We start from the raw sequence: 11,903 nt of genomic DNA, 5'->3' as shown, positions 1-11,903 counted from the left end.
TTTCCCTCCTCTCCCCCTCCCCTCCCCCTGCCTTCTCCCGAAAGACGCATTCTTTCACTTATCGAATAACTTTTTAAGCGAGAGTGACGTAGTCAGAGTTTATTGCCTCATTCTGCCAAGTCATTTTGCAAATATGGTTTGTCAATTTGGTATGATAATATACTGAGTGACAGTAATATGGTGAATGATTGAGGAATAGTGTGAAATGAACGAAATTCTGTTGTGCATGTCACCAATAACATGCAAATCATGCAGTAGTAATCTTTGGTACATTGCAGATATTGTAAAAGCGACTGAAGATCGACTTATTGTTGTCGACTCATTGTTAAATGAAGAACAAAGATTTCGAAGCCCTTATAAAAACCGCGGAAAAAAGCCACAATATTAGTTAGTTATAGAAAAGAAATGATTGGATACTACTTTTGTGATTGTGTGTGTTTATTGATAACTAATTCGGGACGAAAAGAACTGGTGTCTAAATAAAACTAGGAATCTGAGAAATCATGATTCGATGTCCAAATCGAACTACGAATCCGGGAAATCATGATTTCTAGGAAACTAAGAAATCATAATCTGGTTTTGAATCGAACTAGAAATCTGCAATCTGAGAAATCTTGCCTACCGAACAATCCGGGAAATCGGCAAATATTCTCTGTCCTGTAGTAGCTTCACTTTGTACTACAAATATGTCAAACTCCTTCCTTGTCAGGATGAAGACATTATGCGATGCATTTGTAGTACCATCGTGGTTATTAGTACCATGGGTACCATTTGATCAATATTGTTGTTTATTAAATATCTATTAAATATCATGTGTATGTATTATGTATTAAATAGAAAATTAGAATTACTGTAAAGGGTATCTCTCATTTTCATGGGAATCATTGTTCACTGATACTTTGAATTGGAATTTCACAGCTTTTAAAACCATTATTTTAATGATTTCACAATGCAAAGTTAGTGAGAAGGGGACCCTCCTTAATACTGTAGCCTAATTTTTGCTAATAAATGATCTCACTTTTCTTGGTGGAACTTTTACGGCAGTGCGCATTATTTGCTAATATTTGCATTAGGCAAGTGAAGTGAGTCAGAACAAAAGTTGATGGAACTTGATTGGAAAGTTTTCTTTTCACAAATTTGTCATGCAAAAATGGATGATGACAATTTCATGCCATCTCATCTCTCAAGTAAACTGCACAAGTAAACTTCCTAAACTAATTCTTACTCTTACTCTTTTGGAAAGTTCAGTCACTTAGAACTTTCCAGCGAAGCTGACCTTTCACTTGATTAAGAACACCAAAGATGACAAATATAAACAGAGAGATTAAATCGTGTCCCTGACTCGACCCATCGCAACACATAACAACAATTCGTGTTCTTTCCATTTCACAGTTGCATTAATGTCTGCGGTACGCATCTCATCGATCGAATTTATTTATTCCAATTCTATCATAATTCAATTGATATTTTGATATATTTGTTGCATTTTGTTCTAATAACCGTTTCCTGAAAATATTTCCTGAAGGAATCTGGCTCCGTTCAGGTTTTAGTGTTATATTAGAGACCGTAATTGAATCATGAAAAGGGAATTCGTCACATTTACCCATTCATTAAATTTTTATTCTTCTTGACTGTTTTAATTAAGTGACATAGAAGTGAAGTTTTTAAAAGCTTTTTCTCAATGTTATTAAATTTTTTAAGAGCTCTGTTTCTCAACCATTCGTTATTAAATTTTTTAAATTTTAAAGTGTCATAAAAGGTTAAGCTTATTAACACACAAATTCAAAATAATTCAGTGCTGATAATATATTTTAAATGGAATAGTTCGAGTAACTTCAGATTGAACCAATAATTAACTTGACTGAATTAAGAAGCAAATTACAAAAATATCTGCTAAAAGTTTATTTGCAAAATTAAATTGTCTTTGTGATTTATTATTATTTGATCTAGCCGATTGATATTTGCAAATTTTTGCAGCTCATAAATAGTTGTGTTGTTTGTTTTCAGTAATCAAGTCATGTATTACTTATTTAAATTATTTCCTGTTGCCGTTGTAACTTTCATTAAACTTGTTTATTGTGACGAACCGACAGGAGACAATGTATGCACAGTACCTGTCGAGTAAGTTAACTTTAACTGTTTGTCGTGTTGGGTAATCCTTTAAAAATTTTAAATTCACTTATTCAATGAGCATATTTGAGATTTGTGTCTTGGAAATTTATTTGTTAAGAATGAATATATTCAGATAAATCTCGTTTTAGTTCCTTTCAAAATATTTAAAATTATTTTAAAAAAACCATTTTATAAATTTGGGGCAAAACTATTTCTCGGCATTTATTGGAAAAAGAAATATAAATTTGAGCGAAATACATGGGATGAAAATTGCCACTGACGATTTTCAGCAGTTCATCTTATTCCCATTTTAAATGACACTAAAACAGAATCTACAAAAATGATTCCTGAATGTTTAGTGGGAAGAGAAACATTTCAGTGATTTCACGCTGGAAAATCTAAAAACAAATGACATTTTAAAATTCGGCAAAGTCACAGTTCACATTTCAGTTTTTATCAGATATTTCACAATTGTGTTATCACAAATCGAAACTTCCTTACCACTAATCATAAAATTATTGAAGATTTTTTCTCAGTTCATAAATAGAAATGTTAATTCTTAAACGAGAAAGACCCTCCGTTTACTTAATGTGAGAACGCCTTGATATGATAATATATGTTATCACAGGTGACCTTCGGAAAAAGAACGAAATGATTATGAAAACAATTTTAGGACTGAAGAGCTTCAATTGGAGAAATACATCCAAAAGGTACCATACAGGACGAAAGTTTGGTGTGGAGATGTTAGTAAAGGCTTTAAGTGCGATGAAGTTAGGTAAATATTAACGTGGATTATTTTAATTTACCAAACAAATAGTTTAATTCAGATTCCTCCTTTAGCTTCTCGAAAAGTTATCAAAATAACAAGTTTCAAAAATAATTCAGATGAAAATAATCCTTTTAGACGTTAGGCTTTACTTTTAGGTTGTTTCTTAAATATATCAGGCTAATATGAACCGGCACTGAGAGATCCAACAGATTGGCAGATTGGCAAATTTGACCAATATCCAAAGATCACTCGGAAATTCGGATTAAAAATTACACAATTTTGGAATTTTTATCATGACTTTTCTTTTAATTTGAAAAAATGGGAATATGGGGCATGTTCGAAATTTGTTTTAATTAATTAGGTATGGTGAAAAAATATCTTATCGACATGTGCCAAAAATTGTAACAGTGTATGTAAAGCAATGTTGTGATGGCTATACAAAGGCCGCCAATAATACTTGTATCCGTAAGTTCCTTTAGACAATGTCTTTTCTTCTTAAAAGTATGAAGAAAATACTGTAGTAGCAAAGCAATGGCAGTAACTGAATATGGAAAATTGTTAACTAGTACGATTTGGTCACCAACAGTTAAATAAAGTACTGTTTATTATAATTAATCGATATGGTATATTCATATTGCCTAGTTATGTTGAATATGAGTCTTACTTTTTCACATGATAGCTTCTGTGTATCTATGTAAAGGGAGCCATTTGCTTATTGTAACTGAAAAAACATAAGTACAAAAGTCATGATATTTCATTCTAGAACACGTATCACTGTTCTAGGTACGTGTCACTGTTTAGTGAGGTATAAAATCTCATATCAAATGCTTTTGTATTCATTCAACTGTATGTGATAACAGTAATCCGAAACATTTCGATAAATTACGTCAGTTACAAACTTTCGTATGAGTTAGTTAAATACATGTAGAACTTCCGATGTTAAATTCAAAGAACATATGGAGTTAAAGTGTAACATAATAGAAAATTTCTACAGTTTGTTGTAAAATTTATTGAATTATTGCAGCTTTATGTGATCCACCGTGCTGGAAAGGTATTTGTACGGCACCAAATAATTGTACATGTGATTCTGGTTTCGGAGGTCCCACATGTTCCATAGGTTTAACTTCAGAAAATTTCATTGATGGAATTTTAATTTTCGATTTCCATTTACTGATATTTTTTGTATTGGAATTTTGGTCACTCTCACCATTGTAATTGATGTTAATATTTGCTTTGCAGCTTGCCCATCGGGATTCTGGGGTCCATCTTGTTCCTTGAAATGTGAATGCAGCCATGGAGCTTCTTGTGACCCTATTACGGGCATCTGCTCTTGTCCTCCTGGTATTTGTTATGTTTTTGTTTTTCTTCGACATTTAACCATCAAGTTTCAAATGAAATAATTAACGAACACAAAATTGTATTGATAATGAGTTAATACTAGTTATTTCAGAAAAGCTTATATTTGACCTTTTAGGTTATCATGGTGAACATTGCAAGGATCCATGTAATGATAAGCGCTGGGGTCCCAATTGCGCATTTCTGTGTCTATGTCAAAATAATGGTACTTGCAACTCGATTGATGGCTCTTGCAAATGTACTGCTGGATTCTCTGGTCCACTATGTCTTGAAGAATGTGACGAAGTGGGAATTTTTCTAAAATTTCAGTTTTATGACAAATTTTGAAACAGCAATGTAAGTGCCGGCTATGGAACTTTTTACTGATTTAAAACTTTGAATAAAATTTCCTAAAAGCCTATTCAATTAAGGGGAAGCATGGACCCGATTGCATCCATGACTGTAAATGCCAAAATGGCGCATACTGTAACAAAAAAGATGGCAGTTGCATGTGTACTGCTGGATTTTCAGTTAGTTTTTTGTTTCAAATTTCTTTTTTTCCTGTCATATTTAAAAAGCCTAGAAATAATGGAGCAGTTGGAAAGGTTAATATCAAATTTAGTTTGTTTTCAACTTAACTTAGTTTAGTTCAATTTAATTTAGTTTATTTCAATTTAATTTAGTTTAATATTTTCCCTCAATTTAATTTTTTATTTCACTCGAATCATCTTGAAGCTTTCTTCTACAGTTCTTTTTAGGAAAATTTTAATTAAAATTTAAGTTGAAAATAAAAATTTCGGACTTTAGGGTCGATTTTGCGAAAACAAATGTCAAAAAGGATATTACGGTATTAATTGTGCATCGAACTGTTTCTGTTACAATGAAAATGAATGTGATTCGGTAACTGGGAATTGTCATTGTGTTGGCTTTACCGGAAAGCATTGTGAAGAGCCATGTCCGGAAGGCACATTTGGAAAAGAAGTAAGTACCATTTACAAGGACAACTAACGACATTGCTCATTCCATAGTCGAAACACAACATCAGTTGATCTGACTGAAATTCGCAAAATTTTAATCCTTCTCTTCCGCTTTGCTACTCGTTTCTAGCAGCTAACTGTAACTGTAAGTTGCACTTCTAAAAAATCAGCTAACACAAATTATTTACATTAGCGCTAATTGAAGCAACTGGTAAAAATAGCACATTTTCAATTGATATCAGATTAATTTTTTTAAATTAATCTTTCCAATCAATTAACAAATTTTCAATTAGCATATACCAATTATTCTCTTTTCATTGCGCACAAAAATGCAACTGTGCAAACGGAGCTCGTTGCCATCCGGTGAGCGGAAAATGTATTTGTCTGGAAGGATTTCATGGAGAACACTGTGATCAGAAAAGTGCTGCTTAAATTGTTGTTACCTTTCCTCATCCTTAAATTAAATTCATTTCCAGTAACTTAAAGAAATGTTTAACCAGCCGATTATTTTCCTTTATTTTTAATAAAACTTCCTAAATTTATTGATTTTTTCTACTTTTAATATGACTGCTTTTTGATTTAGTTTTAAAATTACAGTTTGCCCATCTAATCGTTTTGGGTTAAATTGTGAGAATGAATGCGCTTGCAACATAAACAATACGAAATTGTAAGTTTTACAAGACTAATTTTATCATCACAATTTTCCGCTTCCTTCTTTTGTTGTACTGTTTTTGATTCCTTACATTCTCTGTATTCATATAATTGAATTTATTCATTATATATTCTAATCTAATTTCAATTTCAGATGTCATCCAACCATTGGTTCCTGTAGTTGTAATGCAGGTTATACGGGAGCAGGCTGTAATTCTCCATGTCCAACATCGTATTATGGTGAAAATTGTGAGAAAAAGTGCGAGTGTAATCTAAATACTGGTTCACAATGTGATCCGGTCACTGGACAATGTGTTTGCGCTGCTGGATATCAGGGAATTCGGTAAAACATGAAGATTCATTTCTGATTTCAAGATCGACAACATTAAATTTCGACCCTTTTTTCATTTTTATTATTATTATTACTTTTGATTGAATTGTTTTTGACAAATATCGAGTTAATATTGAATATTCAATATATAAATTGACTTATTTTGTAAAATTTTAAAAATTTCTGCGCTTTTCAAGATTATTCTTCAGTTGTGATGAGAAATGTCCTGAAGGTTTATTCGGTATGAACTGTGAGTCGAAGTGCAACTGCAAAAACGGTGCTTCGTGCGATCATCGTTTTGGTACATGCAAGTGCACTGCTGGTATGTTATACAAATTTCTTGTCCTGCTGAATCACGTCATTAGTAATGCATAACAGCCTAGCTGTGCAGTGATAAAAGCGCAAAGTTATGATAAATGATAAAATAATTTCAGGTTGGCGAGGACCACAGTGTAATCTACCTTGTTGGGGTGGTCATGGTAATACAGAATGTCAAGTATGCGACTGTAAAAACGGTGCCGGTTGCGATCCGTTAAGTGGTGCATGTATTTGTCCAGCCGGATGGACTGAAAAAAAATGTGAAGTGTCATGTAGCAAAGTTAGAGCTCAATTCTTCATTAATTACTCACTGAATGAAAGAAATGATAACTGTTCCGTTTCTTAATTTACTATAATGAAGTGAAACAAGCATATTATTAATGTCATTGAATATGGCCGATATCGATAAGACGTCTGATTTTTCACTTTACGTCATTTTATATCATCATTACCATCAATTTGCGCCAGTTTTATTTCATTTTTGAATTTGCAATCTTGTTATGACCTCAGGGTTTCTATGGAATTAACTGCTCGCAAGAATGCAAATGCTGGAATGGTGCCACATGCGATCCAGTAAATGGTGAATGCAGTTGTGCAGATGGATGGGCTGGTTGGTTTTCAAATTTAAAATTTTGATGGCACAAACCTGAGAACTGGAGTTAGATGGAATTTAAAGACTTCAAATAAATTAAAGTTAAATTCGCAACCAGTTTTGAACATCCTTGAGAAATAAATGGCGCTTTCAGGACCAGATTGCTCAATATTATGTCCTCCCGAAGAAAAAGAGAATTGTTTAAATTCATGCCCATGTGTTCATGGAATTTGTACGGGAGGTTCCGGGAAGTGCGATTGTCGTCCAGGATATACCGGTCGTTTATGTGACGAAGGTGAATGCTATTTTTGACTGTGTTATGCTGAGCAAAGATTTTTAGTGTTTACCACTTTTTTGGGACTCCACAAGAAACTTCAAAACTTTTATTTGAACTTCCTTTTCAACTTTTGTTTTGTTTTTTTCCTTGAAACCAGTTTTTCGGGAAACCTATCGGGGGAAGTTTTACTGAGGCGTAATTACAGTAGGAAAACAGTTCAGCACTTGTTGGCCTGAATGTGGTAACCTTTTGCCTGACTTATTTGACAGTCTATCTCACTTTCAACTGCCAGTGTAAGTAGCAAGTAAAATGTTCCTGCCCATATCATTCACTTCGATTCATTCTGCAATTCAAAAGCTGTAAACCTATATGATCCTACCACTGTTTGTCAATTGCATTTGGCTTATCAATTTGAAATTCCGAGTATTTTCCTATTTTGTTATTTTCGGTCATCAATTTTTAGAATGTCCTTTTGGTACCTACGGAGAGAAATGTGCGCAAAAGTGCATCTGTGATCATGGATGTAATCCACTTACTGGTGAATGTTTGCGATGTCCTGCTGGACGAAGTGGTGTGATTTGTGAGCAGAGTTGTCCGTTTGAAACATGGGGTGAAAAGTGTATGAATCATTGCGATTGCGCGAAAAATGGCGAATGCGTTAGCATCGATGGTAGCTGCCAATGTTACAACGGTTTTACCGGTGCGAAATGTGATCGAGGTATCCGGGTTTACTTCTGTCATATTACTGGTCAAAAGGACTACTTTTTCCCAGCTAAGCTTTAGCATTCTATGAAATTTTGAGCTTAAAAAGAAACTCCTCATGGATGATTCATAAAGTTCAGCGTATGCTCCTGAATTGCCGTCAATTTCATATCGTTATATCCGCAGCGAAATGGTATCCTACAATTATTATCAGATTTTACCGTATTTGATTCGAGAAACGTATTACAGAATGCCCGGTCGGTAAATGGGGTATGAATTGCTCTCAAACATGCAACCAATGCAAGAATAATGGTCAATGTGATCCGGTAGATGGTGAATGTCATTGTGCGCCCGGTTACATGGGAGAAAAGTGTGAATTACGTTAGTTTTCTCTTTCTGTATATCTACTTTTAAAGGATTCTTAAAATGATGTGTAATTTCCCTGTTTGAATCTAACTATCGAGAGATTGAAGTGGTGCTCCAGGACTGCTTGATATACTTGTAGTCTTTCTATTACTGCTGTGTATGCTACTGTAATTTAGATTATTGTAGAACTTCGGTTAATATTACATGTACATTGCATACTTATTACCCGAGACATTTTCGGTTTGTATTTAAAATCAAATTTAATTTTTACTATCATATTTTGCAGCATGTGGGATGGATCAATGGGGTGCGGATTGCCTGAACGAATGCAGATGTGAAAGTGATCGCAAATTATGTAATCCAGTTACTGGTATTTGTCATTGTGCCGCTGGTAATTTTCTTTTAAATAATTGATGAAGATTTCGAGTTGTTTAAAATTTGACATATAGCATTTCTGCAGGTCTTATGGGTGATTTGTGCAATCAGTATTGTCCTGAAGGTTTGTGGGGCCCAGATTGTGTTTTCCGATGTTTCTGTGAAATGGAAAACTCGAAATGCCAAGCAACAACGGGTGATTGTGTTTGTCATCCAGGTTTCACCGGACCCAAATGTGATCAAGGTAAATTTTAAAAACTTTGGAGATCTTTTATTCATCAGATATATGCTTATAGATATATAAATATGTCCAGTTTTAAGTGCATCTTTTTAAAGTGAGTTTTTTTTTTTTAAACTGTAGGAAAAATTACCTAATGATTACGCAGTTGTTATTTAACAGTTATCTTTTGCAGCCTGTCCTGAAGGTTTCTGGGGGGAACAGTGTGCGAATGTTTGTGACTGTGGTCAAGATATCTGCAACCCGGTGATCGGTTGTTGCAACAAGAACGATGTCTTTTGTGATCCTACCAGTATGAAGTTTTTTTCCACTCTTTAATAGAGATACGCCAGAAATGTGAAAAGGACGGAGCAAAAGAATTAGGAAAGGAGTGAGAAAAGCTGGGTGTTTTGTTTGCAGAGTGGCGAGAGTAAATCTCTTAAAATGCTAGCTAAAACCGTGGTAAAAGTAAGTTCCTTCTAATTTGGATATCATGGCAAGGTCATCCAGCATAATAAACGTTTAGAATTGAATCACAAATGAAAATCCTAACGAATCTAGCAAACCACTATTTCATCTTAACCTTTGCCTTTGCCCTTTTCTTTTATTCACCAAAATTTACATTAAAGGACAAAACGTTTCAAACTCTTGATGACCTTGCCATTGCTATGACATAAAATATATTGTTCCACTTTCATTTATTATTTCTTAACAAAAATTAAGAACTGAAGTATCATCTATCGAAAGATCGCACTGTAGTAGCAACGGTTACGTCAGTTGCTAGTATTCTGATTGTGATAACTACTGCTCTCTCAATTCTTGTTGTCTACTATCGACGAAAATATATGAGAGAACGTGATCCTGTCGTTCCGACTATCACGTAAGTTAGCTAATTTATCAACTATTATTTCTGTCATTCAAAAAATAAATAAATAAATGAAACGTTGAAATAACTAAAAAAGTGCTAGCATATATATTATATATATGTATATACCCGGATATTTTTGTCATAATTCTCAGCGAGTTTGTGATTTTCTTCCTGCTATCCTCCCATGTTATCCTTTCGTTCTCTTTCTCATAAATTCTGTTTCATAAATTAACACCCACTGGAAAAAGGAATTAGAACCGGAAAAGTGTTAATATACATGCTCATTAATTATTTAACTCTGTACATAAAATTCATATCTCCAATAGATCACTTATTTAACCAGATTTGCTAAGATTGTTTTAGTGTAATTGAAATAATCGCATCTCAGGTACACTTCAATACGTTATATATGGAAATCACTTCAAAAAAAACAAAGCAATTAATTTATGGTTTCAGATATCATCCGACGGTAGTAAATGGCGAAGCGACCTCAACAAAGAATGAATTCAACAATCCGCTTTATAGAAAAACTGTGGGAGCCGCAACGAATTGTCAACTTGAAGGGAGGGATAATAAATTAGAGCATCTGATGAATAAGGAACGATCCGATCGACTTCAAAGTATAACATTTGAATTTGGATTATTTAAATGATTGGAAATGCTGACTCAATTAGGATTGTAGAAAATTAGGATGGCCTAGTTCCCTGCACTCATTGATTGGTCTTGGTGAAACTGTGTTTGTTATTAAGCAGCATAGCTTTTCTCTCACTTCTTCTGTTTTACGTATTTTAAGCATCTGTCGAAGCATATGATATTCATTTTTCCTCATTTATTCAGATGATTACACCAAGTTTGACGATATCTATGCAGAAATTGATTCATCAGTCGATAATGAAAAGAATTCCGGTAATTCCGTAAAACGTAAGTTCTACAGCTGATTCTTTTTAGCTTGAGTATATCCCTCACTAAATGCACCTTATTTTTTCTCCTCGAAATTCAATTTGAAAAATAGAAACCAAATTTCATTATCTCTTTTAATGCTTGATCCATTTGTTTTACTTCAGGTGCTTATGACTATGAAATACCAAACAGTACGAGCAGAATAAATAAGCGTTGAACAGGAAATGTTGAATTTAAATTTTCAGGCTTTTTACTGATGTTATAGTCATATCGCTTGCTCAGTTCTTAGTTTCACTGTTGTTCACTTTCTGCATTATTTTCAACATCAAATGGTTGTTCCAAAATAAATGGCGAATTTTATATTTTTTGAAAATTAATACTGCTGCTTCCTGCATAATATGAATTTTTCAATTCTCATTTTTAAAGTACTACTGTAAAGCTTTGTTGCTACTGTACTGTTATCTTAAAATAAAACTGTACTGTTTCGCATATTTTGTCAATTGCTTTCTCCCGAGAATTCTCAGAGATCGTGGTTCTGCACCTTGCTTTGTTTTGACAAAAAACCCCATGTTTTTTATATTATTCTAAGACCGCAAATTATCATTACAAATACCCAATGGTTGAATTGTTTTGCAATGAATTTATTGATAATAATATAATCATTGTTGCTGATTTGTGTGAGAATATTTTGATTGCACATTTTATTCTCCCATTCCTACACCGTAATCTTACTTCAATGGCAGAACTAGTTTTGTATCTGTTTCAGTAGGGTTGGCCATATGCGCCATCAGCACATATTAAACAGGTACCAGTAAGTAAAGATATGGATTCAATATGATTCTACTAAGGCATGATATTACACAAATTTGGTCTTTTTAAAGCAATCAATTTTATTATTTTCAACCTTCCTGTATGTGACCGATGGGTGCAGCTATTTTTTCTGTCCAAGGCGCTTTTTCAAGTTTGACACCTTTGATAAAGCAAACTTCACTGAATCTTCCTATACTGTTTTTCGTGTATGTATGTATGTGTGTGTGTGTGTGTGTGTGTGTGCGTATATGTTTATGTGTGTATATGTATGTATGTATGTATGTGGAAGTCGGAACTCTGCTC

General features: G+C 33.6%; 1 protein-coding gene across 1 annotated transcript; it reads left to right on the top strand.

Annotated features, from left to right (window-relative positions):
* Nucleotides 1–2,001: 2,001 nt before the first annotated feature.
* LOAG_00625 (hypothetical protein) lies at nucleotides 2,002–10,828 on the top strand (the record flags this gene model as incomplete). Its single annotated transcript, XM_020445499.1, has 23 exons — nucleotides 2,002–2,121; nucleotides 2,786–2,887; nucleotides 3,243–3,346; nucleotides 3,906–3,998; nucleotides 4,121–4,222; nucleotides 4,356–4,522; nucleotides 4,648–4,746; nucleotides 5,024–5,197; nucleotides 5,487–5,556; nucleotides 5,791–5,860; nucleotides 5,999–6,187; nucleotides 6,385–6,497; nucleotides 6,610–6,773; nucleotides 7,004–7,103; nucleotides 7,240–7,380; nucleotides 7,826–8,080; nucleotides 8,314–8,445; nucleotides 8,717–8,821; nucleotides 8,891–9,049; nucleotides 9,219–9,335; nucleotides 9,746–9,902; nucleotides 10,347–10,510; nucleotides 10,728–10,828. Exons 1-23 carry the CDS (start codon nucleotides 2,018–2,020, stop codon nucleotides 10,826–10,828), a joined length of 2,982 nt encoding a protein of 993 aa, XP_020304052.1. The 5' UTR covers nucleotides 2,002–2,017.
* Between the last annotated feature and the right edge of the window lie 1,075 nt (nucleotides 10,829–11,903).

The sequence above is a fragment of the Loa loa genome (assembly GCF_000183805.2).
Source record: "Loa loa unplaced genomic scaffold supercont3.89, whole genome shotgun sequence".
NCBI classification, from domain to species: Eukaryota; Metazoa; Nematoda; class Chromadorea; order Rhabditida; family Onchocercidae; genus Loa; species Loa loa.
The sequence above is the reverse complement of the archived record's forward strand: the minus strand, read 5'-3'. Positions and strand labels throughout refer to the sequence as shown.